Genomic DNA, 20,000 nt, shown 5'->3' on the forward strand with positions numbered 1-20,000 from the left:
TTTCTATCTTCCTTCAAGGAACCCTCCAAGAAGGTTCTACCTTCCATCATGGAACCCTCCAGGAAGGTTCTACCTTCCTTCAAGGAACCCTGCAGGAAGGTTCTACCTTCCTTCAAGGAACCCTGCAGGAAGGTTCTACCTTCCTTCATGGAACCCTCCAGGAAGGTTCTATCTTCCTTCAAGGAACCCTCCAAGAAGGTTCTACCTTCCATCATGGAACCCTCCAGGAAGGTTCTACCTTCCTTCAAGGAACCCTCCAAGAAGGTTCTACCTTCCATCATGGAACCCTCCAGGAAGGTTCTACCTTCCTTCAAGGAACCCTGCAGGAAGGTTCTACCTTCCTTCAAGGAACCCTGCAGGAAGGTTCTACCTTCCTTTATGGACCCCTCCAGGAAGTTTCTACCTTCCATCAAGGAACCCTCCAGGAAGGTTCTACCTTCCTTCAAGGAACCCTTCAGGAAGGTTCTACCTTCCTTCAAGGAACCCTGAAGGAAGGTTCTACCTTCCTTCATGGAACCGTCCAGGAAGGTTCTATCTTCCTTCATGGAACCCTCCAGGAAGGTTCTACCTTCCTTCAAGGAACCCTCCAGGAAGGTTCTACCTTCCTTCAAGGAACCCTGCAGGAAGGTTCTACCTTCCTTCAAGGAACCCTGCAGGAAGGTTCTACCTTCTTTCGTGGAACCCTCCAGGAAGGTTCTACCTTCCTTCAAGGAACCCTCCAGGAAGGTTCTACCTACCTTCAAGGAACCCTCCAGGAAGGTTCTACCTACCTTCAAGGAACCCTGCAGGAAGGCTCTACCTTCCTTCAAGGAACCCTGCAGGAAGGTTCTACCTACCTTCAAGGAACCCTGCAGGAAGGTTCTACCTTCCTTCAAGGAACCCTGCAGGAAGGTTCTACCTTCCTTCAAGGAACCCTGCAGGAAGGTTCTACCTTCCTTCAAGGAACTCTCCAGGAAGGTTCTACCTTCATTCGAGGAACCCTCCAGGAAGGTTCTACCTTCCTTCAAGGAACCCTTCAGGAAAGTTCTACCTTCCTTCAAGGAATCCTCCAGGAAGGTACTACCTTCCTTCAAAGAACCCTTCAGGAAGGTTCTACCTACCTTCAAGGAACCCTGCAGGAAGGTTCTACCTTCCTTCAAGGAACCCTGCAGGAAGGTTCTACCTACCTTCAAGGAACCCTGCAGGAAGGTTCTACCTTTTTTCAAGGAACCCTGCAGGAAGGTTCTACCTACCTTCAAGGAACCCTGCAGGAAGGTTCTACCTTCCTTCAAGGAACCCTGCAGGAAGGTTTTACCTTCCTTCAAGGAACCCTGCAGGAAGGTTCTACCTTCCTTCAAGGAACCCTGCAGGAAGGTTCTACCTTCCTTCAAGGAACCCTCCAGGAAGGTTCTACCTTCCTTCAAGGAACCCTCCAGGAAGGTTCTACCTTCCTTCGAGGAACCCTCCAGGAAGGTTCTACCTTCCTTCAAGGAACCCTTCAGGAAGGTTCTACCTTCCTTCAAGGAACCGTGCAGGATGGTTCTACCTACCTTCAAGGAACCCTCCAGGAAGGCTCTGCCTACCTTCAAGAAACCCTCCACGAAGGTTCTACCTACCTTCAAGGAACCCTGCAGGAAGGTTCTACCTTCTTTCAAGGAACCCTGCAGGAAGGTTCTACCTACCTTCAAGGAACCCTGCAGGAAGGTTCTACCTTCCTTCAAGGAACCCTGCAGGAAGGTTCTACCTTCCTTCAAGGAACCCTGCAGGAAGGTTCTACCTTCCTTCAAGGAACCCTTCAGGAAGGTTCTTCCTTCCTTCAAGGAACTCTTCAGGAAGGTTCTACTTTCCTTCAAGGAACTCTTCAGGAAGGTTCTAGCTTCCTTCAAGGAACCCTTCAGGAAGGTTCTACCTTCCTTCAATGTACTCTTCAGGAAGGTTCTACCTACCTTCAAGGAACCCTGCAGGAAGGTTCTTCCTACCTTCAAGGAACCCTTCAGGAAGGTTCTACCTTCCTTCAAGGAACCCTGCAGGAAGGTTCTTCCTTCCTTCAAGGAACTCTTCAGGAATGTTCTACCTACCTTCAAGGAACCCTGCAGGAAGGTTCTTCCTACCTTCAAGGAACTCACTAGGAAGGTTCTACCTACCTTCAAGGAACCCTGCAGGAAGGTTCTACCTACCTTCAAGGAACCCTCCAGGAAGGTTCTACCTACCTTCAAGGAACCCTCCAGGAAGGTTCTACCTTCCTTCAAGGAACTCTCCAGGAAGGTTCTACCTACCTTCAAGGAACCCTCCAGGAAGGTTCTACCTACCTTTAAGGAACCCTGCAAGAGGGTTCTACCTACCTTCAAGGAACTCTCCAGGAAGGTTCTACCTTCCTTCAAGGAACCCTGCAGGACGGTTCTACCTACCTTCAAGGAACTCTCCAGGAAGGTTCTACCTACATTCAAGGAACCCTGCAAGAAGGTTCTACCTACCTTCAAGGAACCCTCTAGGAAGGTTCTACCTACCTTCAAGGAACCCTCCAGGAATGTTCTACCTTCCTTCAAGGAATCCTCCAAGAAAGTTCTATCTACCTTCAAGGAGCTCTCCAGGAAGGTTCTACCTACCTTCAAGGAACCCTCCAGGAAGGTTCTACCTATCTTCGAGGAACCCTCCAGGAATGTTCTACCTACCTTCAAGAAACCCTCCAGGAAGGTTCTACCTTCCTTCAAGGAATCCTCCAGGAAGGTTCTACGTTCCTTCAATGAACCCTCCAGGAAGGTTCTACCTTCCTTCCAGGAACTCTTGAGGAAGGTTCTACCTTCCTTCAAGGAATCCTCCAGGAAGGTTCTACTTTCCTTCAAGAAACTCTTTAGGAAGGTTCTACCTTCCTTCAAGGAACCCTCCAGGAAGGTTCTACCTTCCTTCAAGGAACCCTCCAGGAAGGTTCTACCTACCTTCAAGGAACCCTCCAGGAAGGTTCTACCTTCCTTCAAGGAACCCTCCAGGAAGGTTCTACCTACCTTCAAGGAACCCTCCAGGAAGGTTCTACCTTCCTTCAAGGAACCCTCCAGGAAGGTTCTACCTACCTTCAAGGAACCCTCCAGGAAGGTTCTATCTTCCTTCAAGGAACCCTCCAGGAAGGTTCTATCTTCCTTCAAGGAACCCTCCAGGAAGGTTCTATCTTCCTTCAAGGAACCCTCCAGGAAGGTTCTATCTTCCTTCAAGGAACCCTCCAGGAAGGTTCCTGGAAAGACTCTTCATCTCTGGCAGAACCTCTAATTTATATCATAAATACGTAATATCACTGGTAAATCTTTACAAGTTCTAATTTATTTTTGCTTAACGAACATACAAAATAGTAGGTAGGTTATGTATACTTTTTTTTTTCGGGGGGGGGGGGGGTCTTTCAGTTTGTCTCATGAACCTGTAACATAACAGGTAAATTTTATACTTCAGTTTTTTGGTTTACACTCGTCTATTTTTTCCGGTGTATTTTTCTAATTATTAAATTTCATTGACAATTTTGGAGGCCTTGTCTGAGATCGGGCCGCAGAAACAGTCATTCCCGAAGCAATAATACAGAACAGATATGACAGATGTGTAGCTGGCTACTTGGTGGAGCCAAACACGTCAAATATAACATCTTACCCACAAATTCACAAAGTTTAACAATGTGTTTTTTTCTTTAATGCAAGAAAAAATGTATATATTTCTGTATTACTCCATGAAATAATAACAGTTTCTCTCTCTCTCTCTCTCTCCGTATGGATGGGCATTACGTTGTGGTTCAGGCGTCAGGAACACCGCTGTCCATGTTCGGCTTCCCGGGACCTGACTTCGAGTACATGCCTTCCACGCAGGAACTCATCGAGAGACAGAGCCAGGACTTCATAGACGAGCGCCTCGCTGAGTTCCAGGCGCAGATACACCAGCTGCAAGGTAAGTACTGCCCTCAGATTAAGATGCGTTTGTTTACATGCACTTGAACTACTACTGCTACTATTACTAGTATTGCTGCTACTACTAGTAGTAGTACCAGTGATCCTCTCTGATATCCGCACTTGATTACCTGAACCTGCTTTGTTGACGTTCGTGTGAGCTGCCGGATTTCAATCCTGGATTTTTGTTTACTTGTGAGTTTATTGGTACTTGGCATCGTTGTTTTTTCCTCACTGGGTACCGTGTGTTCTCACTGGGCACCATGTGTTCTCACTGAGTACCAGGTGCTCTCACTGGGTGCCAAGTGTTCTCACTGGGTACCAGGTGTTCTCACTGGGTACCATGTGTTCTCACTGAGTACCAGGTGTTCTCACTGAGTACCAGGTGTTCTCACTGAGTACCAGGTGTTCTCACTGGATGCCAAGTGTTCTCACTGGGTACCAGGTGTTCTCACTGAGTACCATGTGTTCTCACTGAGTACCAGGTGTTCTCACTGGATGCCAAGTGTTCTCACTGGGTACCATGTGTTCTCACTGGGTACCATGTGTTCTCACTTGGTACCAGGTGTTCTCATTGGTACCATGTGTTCTCACTGGGTACCAGATGTTCTCACTGGTACCATGTGTTCTCACTGGGTACCAGGTGTTCTCACTGGGTACCATGTGTTCTCAATGGGTACCATGTGTTCTCATTGGGTACCAGATGTTCTCATTGGGTACCATGTGTTCTCACTGGGTACCATATGTTATCACTGGGTACCATGTGTTCTCACTGGGTACCATGTGCTCTCACTGGGTACCATGTGTTCTCACTGGTACCATGTGTTCTCACTGGGTACCATGTGTTCTCACTGGGTACCATGTGTTCTCAATGGGTGTCAGGTGTTCTCACTGGGTACCAGGTGTTCTCACTGGGTACCAGGTGTTCTCACTAGGTACCAGGTGCTGTCACTGGGTACAAGGTGTTGTCACTGGGTACCAGGTGTTCTCACTGGGTACCAGGTGTTCTCACTGGTTACCATGTATTCTCACTGGGTACCATGTGTTCTCACTGGGTGCCAGGTGTTCTCACTGGGTACCAGGTGTTCTCACTGGGTACCAGGTGTTCTCACTGGGTACCAGGTGTTTTCACTGGGTACCAGGTGTTGTTACTGGGTACCAGGTGTTCTCACTGGATACCAAGTGTTCTCACTGGGTACCAGGTGTTCTCACTGGGTACCATGTGTTCTCACTGGGTACTAGATGTTCTCACTGGTTACTATGTGTTCTCACTGGGTACCATGTTTTCTCACTGGGTACCAGATGTTCTCACTGGGTACCATGTGTTCTCACTGGATACCATGTGTTCTCACTGGGTACCGTGTCTTCTCACTGGGTGCCATGTGTTCTCACTGGGTACCATGTGTTCTCACTGGGTACCATGTGTTCTCACTGGGTACCATGTGTTCTCACTGGGTACCAGATGTTCTCACTGAGTACCATGTGTTCTCACTGGGTATCATGTGATCTCACTGGGTACCAGGTGTTCTCACTGGGTATCAGGTGTTCTCTCTAGGTACCAGTTGTTGTCACTGGGTACAAGGTGTTGTCACTGAGTTCCAAGTGCTGTCACTGGGTACCAGGTGTTCTCACTGAGTAACAGGTGTTCTCACTGGGTACCATGTATTCTCACTGGGTACCATGTGTTCTCACTGGATCACTCTCTAGGTGTGTTCTCACTGGGTACAAGGTGTTCTCACTGAGTAACAGGTGTTCTCACTGGGTACCATGTATTCTCACTGGGTACCATGTGTTCTCACTGGATACCATGTGTTCTCACTGGGTACCATGTGTTCTCACTGGGTACCATGTATTCTCACTGGGTACCATGTGTTCTCACTGGATACCATGTGTTCTCACTGGGTACCATGTGTTCTCACTGGGTACCATGTGTTCTCACTGGGTACCATATGTTCTCACTGGTTACCATATGTTCTCACTGGGTACCATGTGTTCTCACTGGGTACCATGTGTTCTCACTGGGTATCATGTGCAACTAATGTGACATTTATTGTGGCAACGTTTCGCTCTCCAGGAGCTTTATCAAGCCATTACAAACAATACACGGACACAGAGAGTATATAAAGGCTCAGAGTGAGGTGCAATACTAGTGAGGTACCATTTCGATGTTCACTAGTGGTAGTGGTAGTAGTAGTAGTAGTAGTAGTGGTAGTGACAAAAGTAATACAATATGGTAGAGCAATTAATTCGTACATGAGTAAAAGGATATAAAAGCTATCACAAGCTAACACCAGAGTCGCCATCGCTTCTAGCACTTCAATAAAGGATCTAACCAGGACAAAATCCAAGCACCATGAACCAGTCAATGCAGGAGTTTACACTATACCCTGTGGAGGCTGTGACAAGATTTACGTAGGTGAAACAGCAAGAAACCTCGACACCCGCCTCAATGAACACATTTACGCATGTAGGAACGATAACTTGAACAACGCCTGTGTACAACACCGAAATTCCACCAATCATCTCATGAAATTCAGAGACGCCCAATTAGTGATCAAAGAAACTAATTTCCGCAGACGAAAGTGCCTCGAGTCAGCACTGATCGCTGTTTCAAATACAATTAAACAAAACAACGGCAGCTTCACCATCTCCGAAGTCTTAGCAAGAATCCTCCTGAAAACAGTAAACCCTGCCATCACATAGTCTCTCCTGTTATACTACACAAAGCACATTACAGAGAGTGAACACTGAAACAAGCTGCCTCATTCCAGTCTATATTTGTCCAACCTATTTTTATGTTACCCAAGTAATAGCTTTTATATCCTTTTACTCATGTACGAATTAATTGCTCTACCATATTGTATTACTTTTGTCACTACTACTACTACTACTACTACTACTACTACTACTACTACTACTACTACTACTACTACTACTACCACTACCACTAGTGAACATCGAAATGGTACCTCACTAGTATTGCACCTCACTCTGAGCCTTTATATACCCTGTGTCCGTGTATTGTTTGTAATGGCTTGATAAAGCTCCTGGAGAGCGAAACGTTGCCACAATAAATGTCACATTAGTTGCACTTGTGTCCTTTTACTTTACATATTGTCGGTAATTCTACCAACTTTATTACAATGGGTACCATGTGTTCTCACTGGGTACCATGTGTTCTCACTGGGTACCAAGTGTCCTCGCAGAGTGCTAGTTTGAGTGGTGATTGTCTCTCTGGTGGTGGAGAGATGCAGCTTACACACGGTGACAGTCACACACTTGCTGAGGTACTATGTGCAGAGAGACGGTCTTCTCTCGGGTTTTGCAAGTCGATGCGATTTCACTGAAGGTGATCATTTGAAATTAATGTCCAGTGTATTTCTGGAAGTCTTGTTTGGGGCTTTTCGATTTCTCGTAATTTTATTGCTACTGGTTCGATTCCCAGTAATACTTAAGAAAGGTTAATTAGGTTTTTCTACTCTCTCTTTCTCTCTCTCTCTCTCTCTCTCTCTCTCTCTCTCTCTCTCTCTCTCTCTCTCTCTCTCTCTCTCTCTCTCTCTCTCTCTCTCTCACACACACACACATACAGGTACGTACGTACTTACGTACGTACGTTTTCCAGCTGATCTGAAGAGTGGGTTTGTGAATGAAAATCATGCCGGGGTGCGAGTACCGTGAAGAACAGCGGAAATGCAGTAGACCGAAGATGATTTGTTGAGTCAGACGACGTTTCCAGGGAGTGAAGACCTCAGCAACCTCTTCCAGTAGATGTTAGTTTCTGGACGTTACTCCCCCTCCCTCTCACCCCCTCCCTCTCCCCTCCCTCCCTCTCCTCCCTCATCCCCTGGTCCCTGGCTCCTAAAGGGGTAACTTGGCTATCCTCACATCCCTTGCTGTGGTTAATGTTGATTCCAAGGTCTTTCTACCCTAACTACCTCATAGAACTAGTTACACCCAGAGTGGCTTCTCTCGCCTCCCACCTTCTTTATAACTCAGCTTTGCTCGAGCTAAAGTTCAGTAGCTGCTGAGCCGAGTAACTGTTTAGGAGATTAACAGTTTCTCTCGGGTAAAACTGAACTGTCGAGTGCGTAAAAAATTAAATTTATTGCCCAGAACTGCTGAAAGATTGTGGTTCTGTAAGGAGAGAGAAAGAGAACATTGATAACAAGGAGAGAAAGAGACGAGACCAGTTTTAACAAGGAGAGAGAGAGAGAGAGAGAGAGAGAGAGGAACAGTGATAACAAGGAGAGAGGAAGAGAGAGAGAGAGAGAGGAACAGTGATAACAAGGAGAGAGGAAGAGAGAGAGAGAGAGGAACAGTGATAACAAAGAGAGAGAGAGAGAGAGAGAGAGAGAGAGAGGAACAGTGATAACAAGGAGAGAGGAAGAGAGAGAGGAACAGTGATAACAAGGAGAGAGAGAGAGAGATAGAGAGAGAGAGAGAAACAATGATAACAAATAGAAACAGAGGCGAACAGCGATAACAGTGAGAGAGAAAGAGAGAGAGGAGAACAATGATAACAAGGAGAAATAGATAGACAGAACAGTGATAACCTAACCTTCACTAAGCTAGCTATGTGAATGATAACTAAGAACAGGAGAAGATGGTAAGCAAGAAGCTCACATTAATAAGGTATTAAAAGGATCCCAATGGAAATAATTCACTTTGTCTGACTCTTTTTAGGTTATCCTATTTTCTCTACACATATACTGCTAAGTATGATAATCTATATCACGGTATTTGTGTATATCTGAATAAGCTTACTAGATGTAGCGGGGCCAGGACTCGACCCCACGTGCAGGACATAACACTGATACATATACACATATACATACACGAACAACCTGGAGTTATGAACGTGTGTTATGAACTGTGTTGAAGTATGTTGTATGGTGGTATACCTGAAGATTTTGTTGTGGTATGTTGCAACGTGTGTTTGTATGGTGGTATACCTGAAGATTTTGTTGTGGTATGTTGCAACGTGTGTTTGTATGGTGGTATACCTGAAGATTTTGTTGTGGTATGTTGCAACGTGTGTTTGTATGGTGGTATACCTGAAGATTTTGTTGTGGTATGTTGCAACGTGTGTTTGTATGGTGGTATACCTGAAGATTTTGTTGTGGTATGTTGCAACGTGTGTTTGTATGGTGGTATACCTGAAGACTTTGTTGTGGTATGTTGCAACGTGTGTTTGTATGGTGGTATACCTGAAGCTCTTGTTGTGGTATGTTGCAACGTGTGTTTGTATGGTGGTATACCTGAAGACTGTGTTGTGGTATGTTGCAACGTGTGTTTGTATGGTGGTATACCTGAAGATTTTGTTGTGGTATGTTGCAACGTGTGTTTGTATGGTGGTATACCTGAAGATTTTGTTGTGGTATGTTGCAACGTGTGTTTGTATGGTGGTATACCTGAAGATTTTGTTGTGGTATGTTGCAACGTGTGTTTGTATGGTGGTATACCTGAAGATTTTGTTATGGTATGTTGCAACGTGTGTTTGTATGGTGGTATACCTGAAGATTTTGTTGTGGTATGTTGCAACGTGTGTTTGTATGGTGGTATACCTGAAGATTTTGTTGTGGTATGTTGCAACGTGTGTTTGTATGGTGGTATACCTGAAGATTTTGTTGTGGTATGTTGCAACGTGTGTTTGTATGGTGGTATACCTGAAGACTGTGTTGTGGTATGTTGCAACGTGTGTTTGTATGGTGGTATACCTGAAGACTGTGTTGTGGTATGTTGCAACGTGTGTTTGTATGGTGGTATACCTGAAGATTTTGTTGTGGTATGTTGCAACGTGTGTTTGTATGGTGGTATACCTGAAGACTGTGTTGTGGTATGTTGCAACGTGTGTTTGTATGGTGGTATACCTGAAGACTGTGTTGTGGTATGTTGCAACGTGTGTTTGTATGGTGGTATACCTGAAGACTGTGTTGTGGTATGTTGCAACGTGTGTTTGTATGGTGGTATACCTGAAGACTGTGTTGTGGTATGTTGCAACGTGTGTTTGTATGGTGGTATACCTGAAGATTTTGTTGTGGTATGTTGCAACGTGTGTTTGTATGGTGGTATACCTGAAGATTTTGTTGTGGTATGTTGCAACGTGTGTTTGTATGGTGGTATACCTGAAGACTTGTGTTGTGGTATGTTGCAACGTGTGTTTGTATGGTGGTATACCTGAAGATTTTGTTGTGGTATGTTGCAACGTGTGTTTGTATGGTGGTATACCTGAAGACTGTGTTGTGGTATGTTGCAACGTGTGTTTGTATGGTGGTATACCTGAAGATCTTGTTGTGGTATGTTGCAACGTGTGTTTGTATGGTGGTATACCTGAAGATTTTGTTATGGTATGTTGCAACGTGTGTTTGTATGGTGGTATACCTGAAGATTTTGTTGTGGTATGTTCCAACGTGTGTTTGTATGGTGGTATACCTGAAGATTTTGTTATGGTATGTTGCAACGTGTGTTTGTATGGTGGTATACCTGAAGACTGTGTTGTGGTATGTTGCAACGTGTGTTTGTATGGTGGTATACCTGAAGATCTTGTTGTGGTATGTTGCAACGTGTGTTTGTATGGTGGTATACCTGAAGATTTTGTTATGGTATGTTGCAACGTGTGTTTGTATGGTGGTATACCTGAAGACTGTGTTGTGGTATGTTGCAACGTGTGTTTGTATGGTGGTATACCTGAAGATTTTGTTATGGTATGTTGCAACGTGTGTTTGTATGGTGGTATACCTGAAGACTGTGTTGTGGTATGTTGCAACGTGTGTTTGTATGGTGGTATACCTGAAGATTTTGTTGTGGTATGTTGCAACGTGTGTTTGTATGGTGGTATACCTGAAGATTTTGTTATGGTATGTTGCAACGTGTGTTTGTATGGTGGTATACCTGAAGACTGTGTTGTGGTATGTTGCAACGTGTGTTTGTATGGTGGTATACCTGAAGATTTTGTTATGGTATGTTGCAACGTGTGTTTGTATGGTGGTATACCTGAAGACTGTGTTGTGGTATGTTGCAACGTGTGTTTGTATGGTGGTATACCTGAAGATTTTGTTGTGGTATGTTGCAACGTGTGTTTGTATGGTGGTATACCTGAAGATTTTGTTGTGGTATGTTGCAACGTGTGTTTGTATGGTGGTATACCTGAAGATCTTGTTGTGGTATGTTGCAACGTGTGTTTGTATGGTGGTATACCTGAAGATTTTGTTATGGTATGTTGCAACGTGTGTTTGTATGGTGGTATACCTGAAGATTTTGTTGTGGTATGTTGCAACGTGTGTTTGTATGGTGGTATACATGAAGACTGTGTTGTGGTATGTTGCAACGTGTGTTTGTATGGTGGTATACCTGAAGACTGTGTTGTGGTATGTTGCAACGTGTGCTTGCTTGGTAGCACACCTTGAAGCCAGTGTGCAAACCAACATGGTGTGCTTGATTGCTTGCACAACTGGTTTAACTCCACAACTCTATAAAAGGCTGAAGGAGACAGGCTCAAGAAGAGAGGGCGGGAGGCAAGCAGGGGAAGGGAGGGAGATAGGGAATGGAGGAAGTCAGGGAGACAGGGAAGGAGGGCAGGGAGAAGTGAAGGTGAGACAGGGTAGAGGGTGTTGCTAGGGGAGAGGGAGGGAGGGGGGGAGGAAGTTGATTTAGGTTAGGTAAGGTTTGTCAGGAAACAGGACAAGTGCTTCCTGACGAGGGTCTTAGTCAGATGATTACCCGCCGTTGGAGCTTTTGGTTATCTGACGGAGGCCTTCCGCTGGCTTACCCCTCCACCCCTTCAAAAATTATGGTCATAGTTATAACCATTTTATAAGGAGATTCAGTTATGGAGTTGACACTCCCTGATTTACACACACACACACACACACACACACATGTGGAATATGTAGCAACAAAATGCGAGGAGGCAGTGGAAAGGTTCATTCCCAAGGGCAACAGTAACAACGGGAAGACCAGAACAAGCCCCTGGTTCACCCGACGGTGTAAGGAGGCAAAAACAAAGTGCAATAGAGAATGGAAAAAGTACAGAAGGCAGAGAACACACGAAAATAGGAAGATCAGTCGCAGAGCCAGGAGTGAGTACGCACAGGTAAGGAGGGAGGCCCAGCGACAGTATGAAAATGACATAGCATCGAGAATCAAGACTGACCCGAAACTGTTGTATAGCCACATCAGGAGGAAGACAACAGTCAAAGACCAGGTGATCAGATTAAGGACAGAAGGTGGAGAACTCACAAGAAATGATCAGGAGGTATGTGAGGAGCTGAACAGGAGATTTAAGGAAGTTTTTACAGTAGAGACAGGAAGGGCTGTGGGAAGACAGCACAGAAGGGAACATCAAGAGGGAATATACCAACAAGTGTTGGATGACATACGAACAACTGAGGAGGAGGTGAAGAAGCTCTTAAGTGACCTTGACACCTCAAAGGCGATGGGACCGGACAACATCTCCCCATGGGTCCTTAGAGAAGGAGCAGAGATGCTGTGTGTGCCTCTAACCACAATCTTCAACACATCCCTTGAAACTGGGCAACTACCTGAGAAATGGAAGACAGCTAATGTAGTCCCCATATTTAAGAAAGGAAACAGAAACGAGGCACTAAACTACAGACCTGTGTCTCTGACATGTATTGTGTGCAAAGTCATGGAGAAGATTATCAGGAGGAGAGTGGTCGAACACCTGGAAAGGAACAAGATTATAAATGAAAACCAGCATGGGTTCATGGAAGGCAAATCTTGTATCACAAACCTCCTGGAGTTTTATGACAAGGTAACAGAAGTAAGACACGAGAGAGAGGGTTGGGTAGATTGCGTTTTCCTAGACTGCAGGAAGGCCTTTGACACAGTTCCCCACAAGAGATTAGTGCAGAAGCTGGAGGATCAGGCACACGTAAAAGGAAGGGCACTGCAATGGATAAGGGAATACCTGACAGGGAGGCAGCAACGAGTCATGGTACGTGAAGAGGTATCACAGTGGGCGCCTGTTACGAGCGGGGTCCCACAGGGGTCAGTTCTAGGACCAGTGCTATTTTTGATATATGTGAACGACATGATGGAAGGAATAGACTCTGAAGTGTCCCTGTTCGCAGATGACGTGAAGTTGATGAGAAGAATTAAATCGGACGAGGATGAGGCAGGACTGCAAAGAGACCTGGAGAGGCTGGACATGTGGTCCAGTAACTGGCTTCTCGAATTCAATCCAGCTAAATGCAAAGTCATGAAGATTGGGGAGGGGCAAAGAAGACCGCAGACAGAGTATAGGCTAGGTGGACAAAGACTACAGACCTCACTCAGGGAGAAAGACCTTGGGGTGACCATAACACCGAGCACATCACCGGAGGCACACATCAACCAAATAACCCCTGCAGCATACGGGCGCCTGGCAAACCTGAGAATAGCGTTCCGATACCTTAATAAGGAATCGTTCAAGACACTGTACACTGTGTATGTTAGGCCCATACTGGAGTATGCAGCACCAGTCTGGAACCCACACCTGGTCAAGCACGTCAAGAAGTTAGAGAAAGTACAAAGGTTTGCAACAAGGCTAGTCCCAGAGCTCAAGGGAATGTCGTACGAGGAAAGGTTAAGGGAAATCGGACTGACGACACTGGAGGACAGAAGGGTCAGGGGAGACATGATAACGACATACAAGATACTGCGGGAATAGACAAGGTGGACAGAGATAGGATGTTCCAGAGAGGGGACACAGGGACAAGGGGTCACAACTGGAAGCTGAAGACTCAGACGAGTCACAGGGACGTTAGGAAGTATTTCTTCAGTCATAGAGTTGTCAGCTCACCTATTTGTGGTTAGAGGGATCGAGTCATAGCTCCTGGCCCCGCCTCTTCACTGATCGCTACTACGTCCTCTCTCTCCCTGCTCCTTGAGCTTTATCATACCTCGTCTTAAAACTATGTATGGTTCCTGCCTCCACTACGTCACTTGCCAGACTATTCCACTTCCTGACAACTCTGTGACTAAAGAAATACTTCCTAACATCCTTTTGACACATCTGAGTCTTCAATTTCCAGGTGTGATCCCTTGTTTCTGTGTCCCATCTCTGGAACATCCTGTCTCTGTCCCCCTTGTCAATTCCTCGCAGTATTTTGCATGTCGTTATCATGTCTCCCCTAACCCTTCTGTCCTCCAGTGCCGTCAGGCGGATTTACCTTAACCTTTCTTCGTAGGACAATCCCCTTAACTTTGGAACTAGTTTTGTTGCAAACCTTTGCACTTTCTCTAATTTCTTGACGTGCTTGACCAGGTGTGGGTTGCAAACTGGTGCTGCATACTCCAGTATGGGCCTGACGTACACAGTGTGCGGTGCCTTGAACAATTCCTTACTAAGGTGTCGGAACGCTATTCTCAATCTTGCCAGGCACCCATATACTACAGTAGTTATCTGGTTGATGTGCGTCTGAGATGTACTCGGTGTTATACTCACCCCAAGATCCCTTTCTTTGAGCGAGGTTTGCAGTCTTTGGCCAACTAGCCTATACTCTGTCTGCGGTCTTCTTTGCCCTTCCCTGATCTTCATGACTTTGCATTTGGCGTTGTTAAATTCGAGGAGCCAGTTGCTGGACCAGGCTTCCAACCTGGCCAGGTCTCTTTGTAGTCTTGCCTGATCCTCATCCAATTTAACTCTCCTCATTAACTTCACATCATCTGCAAACTGGGACACTTCTGAGTCTATCCCTTTCGTCATGCCACTCACATATACCAAAAATAGCACTGGTCCTAGGACAAACCTCTGTGGAACCCTGGTTGTCACACACGCCCACTCTGTCACCTCGTCACGTACTCTGACTAGTTGTTGCCGCCCTGTCAGGTATTCTTTGATCCGTTTCAGTGCCCTTCCTGTTATGTGTGCCTGATCCTCTAGCTTTTGCACTAATCTCTAGTTAGGAACTGTATCGAAGGCCTTCTTGCAGGTCAAGAAAATGCAATCCACCCACCCCTCTCACTCGTATCTTACTTCCGTTACCTTGTCATAAAACTCCAGTAGGTTTGTGTCACAGGATTTTCATTCCCTGAATTCGTGCTGGTTGTCGTTTATAAGCTTGTTCCGATCTAGGTGCTCCATCTCTCCCCTCTTGATAATCTGCATGACTTTGCATACTATACAGGTCATTGAAACTGGTCTGTAGTTTAGTGCCTCGTGTCTGTCTCTTTTCTTAAAAATGGGACTGCATTTGCCGTCTTCCATACCTCAGGTAGTTGCCCAGTTTCAATAGATGTGTTGAAAATTGTTGTTAGTGGCAAACACAGCATCTCTGCTCCCTCTCTCAGGACCCACGGAGAGATGCTGTCCGGTCCCACCACCTTTGAGATATCAAGTTCACTTAGCAGCTTCTTCACCTCCTCCTCGGTTTTGCATATTTCATCCAGCACTTGTTGGTATATCCCTTGTTGGTGTACCCCCCTATTCTGACTTCCCAGAGTCCTTTCTGTCTCCACTGTAAATACTTCCTTAAATCTCATGTTGAGCTCCTCACATACTTCTTGGTCATTTCTTGTGAGCTCCCCACCTTCTTTCCTCAGCCTGATTACCTGGTCCTTGACTGTTGTCTTCCTCCTGATGTGGCTATACAACAGCTTCAGGTCAGACCTGACTTTTGATGCTGTATCATTTTCGTACTGTCACTGGGCCTCCCTCCTCATCTGTGCATACTTGTTTCTGGCTCTTCAACTTATCTCTTTATTTTCCTGAGTCCTTTGTCGCCTGTACTTTTTCCATTCTGTAGTGCACTTTGTTTTTGCCTCCCTACACCTTTGGGTAAACCAAGGGCTCGTTCTGGTCTTCCCATTATTTCTGTTGCCCTTAGGAACAAACGTTTCCTCTGCCTCCTTGCATTTTGTTGTCACATAGTCCATCATTTCGTTTACTGATTTTCCTACCAATTCTCTTTCCCACTGAATCTCCTGCAGGAAGTTCCTCATGCCTGTGTAGTCCCCCTTTTGTAGTTTGGCTTTTCCCATCCTACTCCTGTTACCCTCTCCACTTGTAACTCTACTATGTATTCAAAGCTCAGAACCAAATGATTACTAGCTCCGAGGGGCCTTTCATATGTGATGTCTTCTATGTTCGAGATACTCAAGGTGAATATGAGGTTCAGTCTTGCTGGTTCATCCTCACCTCTCTCTCTGGTAGTGTCCCTAACATGTTGATGCATGAGGTTTTCCAGTACCACATCCATCATCTTGGCTTTCAATGTATCGAGACCCCCATGTGGCTCCAGGTTTTCCCAATCAATCTCCTTGTGATTGAAATCACCCATAACTAGTAACTTTGCTCTACCCGTGTGAGCTCTTCTGGCCACCTCAGCTAGTGTGTCCACCATTGCTCTGTTGCTCTCTTCATATTCTTCTCTTGGCCTTCTGCAGTTCTGTGGCAGATTGTACATCACTGTAATGATTACCTTTTGTCCCCCAGACTGAATTGTACCTACTATGTAGTCCCTTTCGCCCATTTCGTCCATTCCTTCAATTTCCTCAAATCCTCATCGGTTTTTAAAGAGCAGTGCACCTCCTCCTCCCCCTTTGCTCCCTCTATCTTTCCTCAGGATCTGATATCCGGGTGGGATGATTACATCTGTTATCATTCCGGTGAGTTTCGTTTCTGTGAGTGTTATGATGTCTGGGGACGTATCTTTGATTCTTTCATGCCACTCCTCACATTTATTTGTTATTCCATCTGCATTTGTATACCAAACCTTCAACTTCTTTTCTAAAACTGTGGTCTGGGGAGAATGTTGGGGTTGGGGGAGCGGGAGACCCGGCGGGAAACTATGGGGGATTGCTGTGGGGGTGGAGTTTGTGATGAGGAGGTGGGGCAGAGGGTACAGTGTTTGGGTTTTGGGTTAGATTGTTTGGTTGCATTGGGGTTGTCATGGTTGAGGTCCTTCTGTAGGTGGTTCTAAGGAAGGCTGTATTTGCTCTTCCTCCTGAGTCTGGGTTCTGCTCATCTCCGACTTTGCCTCTCTTTCCTCTTTGTGCCATTGTACCCTCTCTTTCAGTTTCTGCCTTTCTTCTTGTGTCATGTTGCGGTCGAGCTACATCCTCCAGTACGTTGGTATGTGCCTTAGTCGTGCTTTCTTCTGCAGGATCCTGTTTCGAGCCGATTCTGCCTTGAATATAAATTTGACTGGCTGTTTTTTTCATCTTGCAAACCACTCTATTCTCAGAAAATTTGTCAACTGGGTCATGCTATCCTCCTATTCCTTTCATGATATTTTCAATCACTTTTTTCTCCCCATGTCTTCTTGCTTCATAAATTTTCCCTTCAACTTCCTGGACCCATAAACAAAAACTGACCTCTCCCTTTCGTTCCCTCACTACATTTTCCTTTGCATTTTCTGAGGCGATTTAGTTGCCTCCATTGTAGTGTTCCTTCCTGCAGTCTGTTCTCTGTCTGATGTCCCTGTGCTCAGTGCTCTGTCATTTTCCCTTCACAGTTTTTCCTGGGCGCTGCTGTAGACTGTTAGGGTTATTGGCAAGGATCAAATAGATTTTAGACAGAGAACGCATCCTAATTTAGGCTGCTTCGTGGCTCTCTGAAGATTTTTCTTGCACATGTCTCTATTACTCCTGGGGGTGAGAGGCTTCTCTTGTGGGGAAATGATTCTTCTCGCAGCCTCTGTCAACACAGTTGTACTACTAATGATCTTGCTTGCAGTCAAGCAAGTATGGACAGCTACCAGTCTCGTTAGTGGGATTACATCTCTGATCTAGAGGCGACTTACTTCAAGTAGTGTAGTATGGAAAAAGGAACAGAAATTTTCTAGCAAGTACTTGCATGACCTGGCTGCTGAACACGTTAGTTTAGTAGTAACCAGGCTCGGGCCTTTGAAGAGTTACATGTGACATTTACCCTCTCTAAACCTACATCAGTATTTTCAAATTGTTGACCTCATGCAGCTGAATCACTTGCTTCAGCGCTCACTTCGTCACTTCAGTTTCCCCATACTTCTACACTCACTCCATTACTCAACTTTCCCTTGCTTTAACACTTTTTCTTCAGTCAACTTTCTATTACTCCTCTCTAATCAGATCTAGTCTGAAGAAATTCTAACCTTTCAGCAGAAGACTTCAGTGGCTCTCTCTCTGTTTTTTCTTTTTTTTTCGAAATCCAGATTCACTTGCAGTTTGCTGGATCACTGGTTAGAAAATAATAAGTATACCGCTTGTGAAAGCCCAGGTTGTGTTCCATCATCTGTTTGGTTGTACGATGGCTCAGTCCTCCACAAACACTCCATCACTAAAAAATAATTTATAATTGAGGAACCCCTGTGTATCTTCCTTTGAAAACGTTTCGGCAACCAGTGGCTTGTTTTCAGTTTAATACAGGTTAGCTAAACGTCTTCAGATGAAGATAGCCAGGTGTTGCATATGTGTCTTAATGTCTCACCTTGGAGGTACTGTTTACCGAGATAATGATACAGTTTATTGTTCTACACTCTCCCTGTTCTACACTCTCCCTGGTTAACACTCTCCGTGCTCTACATTCTTTCTTCAACACTCCGTGTTGAACACCCTCTCTACACCTCTCACTAGCACCAGCAACACCCTGTGTCTCTAGCACCAGCAACACCCTGTGTCTCTAGCACCAACAACACCCTGTCTCTAGCACTAGCAACACACTGTGTCTCTGACTATTACCAGGAACACCCTGTGTCTCTCATTAGCACCAACAACACCCTGTGTCTCTCATAAGCACCAACAACACCCTGTGTCTCTGACTATCACCAGCAACACCCTGTGTCTCTCACTATCACCAACAACACCCTGTATCTCTCACTATCACCAAGAACACCTTGTGTCTCTCACTAGCACCAGCAACACCCTGTGTCTTTCACTATCACCAACAACACACTGTGTCTCTCACTGCCACCAACAACACCCTGTGTCTCTCACTAGCACCAACAACACCGTGTGTCTCTCATTAGCATCAGCAACACCCTGTGTCTCTTACTAGCACCAGCAACACCCTGTGTCTCTCACTATCACCAACAACACCCTGTGTCTCTCACTATCACCAACAACACCCTGTGTCTCTCATTAACATCAGCAATACCCTGTGTCTCTTACTAGCACCAGCAACACCCTGTGTCTCTCACTATCACCAACAACACCCTGTGTCTCTCACTATCACCAACAACACCCTGTGTCTCTCACTATCACCAACAACACCCTGTGTCTCTCACTATCACCAACAACACCCTGTGTCTCTCATTAGCATCAGCAACACCCTGTGTCTCTTACTAGCACCAGCAACACCCTGTGTTTCTCACTATCACCTACAACACCCTGTGTCTCTCACTATCACCAACAACACCCTGTGTCTCTCACTATCACCAACAACACCCTGTGTCTCTCATTAGCACCAGCAACACCCCGTGTCTCATTAGCACCAGCAACACCCCGTGTCTCATTAGCACCAGCAACACGTGCTGAGCATATTAAATACTGGTCAGTTAGTTCTTGTGTATGAGGTGTCCAGCCAAGCATGACGTCAGGTAGGAGCGTGTTCGTGAGGTGGTTAAAGTCGGTAGTTAAAGCTCTTCCAGAAGCTCACTAGCAGAGAACACAGCTTTACTGTTTGGTTAAAGTCGGTGGTTAAAGCTCTTCCAGAAGCTCACTAGCAGAGAACACAGCTTTACCGTGGTGGTAACTGGTTATTGCTAACACAGTGTCAGCAGCACCACTAACACAGTGCCAGCAGCATCACTAACACCGTGTCAGCAGCACCACTAACATTGTGTCAGCAGTACCACTAACACAGTGTCAGTAGTACCACTAATCGTGTCAGCAGTACCACTAACACCGTGTCAGCAGTACCACTAATACCGTATCAGCAGCACAACTAACACCGTGTCAGCAGTACCACTAACACCGTGTCAGCAGTACCACTAACACCGTGTCAGCAGCACCATTAACACAGTGTCAGCAGCACCAATAACAGTGTCAGCACCACTAACACAATTTCAGCAGTGCCACTAACACAGTGTCAACAGCACCACTAGCACAGTGTCAGTAGCACCACTAACAGCATGTCAGCAGCACCATAAGCACCGTGTCAGCAGTACCACTAACACCGTG

The 20,000-nt window shown here is 45.7% G+C and overlaps 1 protein-coding gene across 13 annotated transcripts in view; it reads left to right on the forward strand.

Moving 5' to 3' along the window:
• LOC128684052 (uncharacterized) overlaps positions 1-20,000 on the forward strand; it is a 1,018,196-nt gene that overhangs the window by 213,682 nt on the left and 784,514 nt on the right. For all 13 annotated transcript variants that reach the window (XM_070091648.1, XM_070091672.1, XM_070091678.1 and 10 more), the window contains one exon: positions 3,753-3,900. In XM_070091648.1, the coding sequence (XP_069947749.1) occupies positions 3,753-3,900 (148 nt within the window). The remainder of the gene's footprint in view (positions 1-3,752; positions 3,901-20,000) is intronic.

This window comes from Cherax quadricarinatus, chromosome 3 (assembly GCF_038502225.1).
Source record: "Cherax quadricarinatus isolate ZL_2023a chromosome 3, ASM3850222v1, whole genome shotgun sequence".
Taxonomy (NCBI): domain Eukaryota; kingdom Metazoa; phylum Arthropoda; class Malacostraca; order Decapoda; family Parastacidae; genus Cherax; species Cherax quadricarinatus.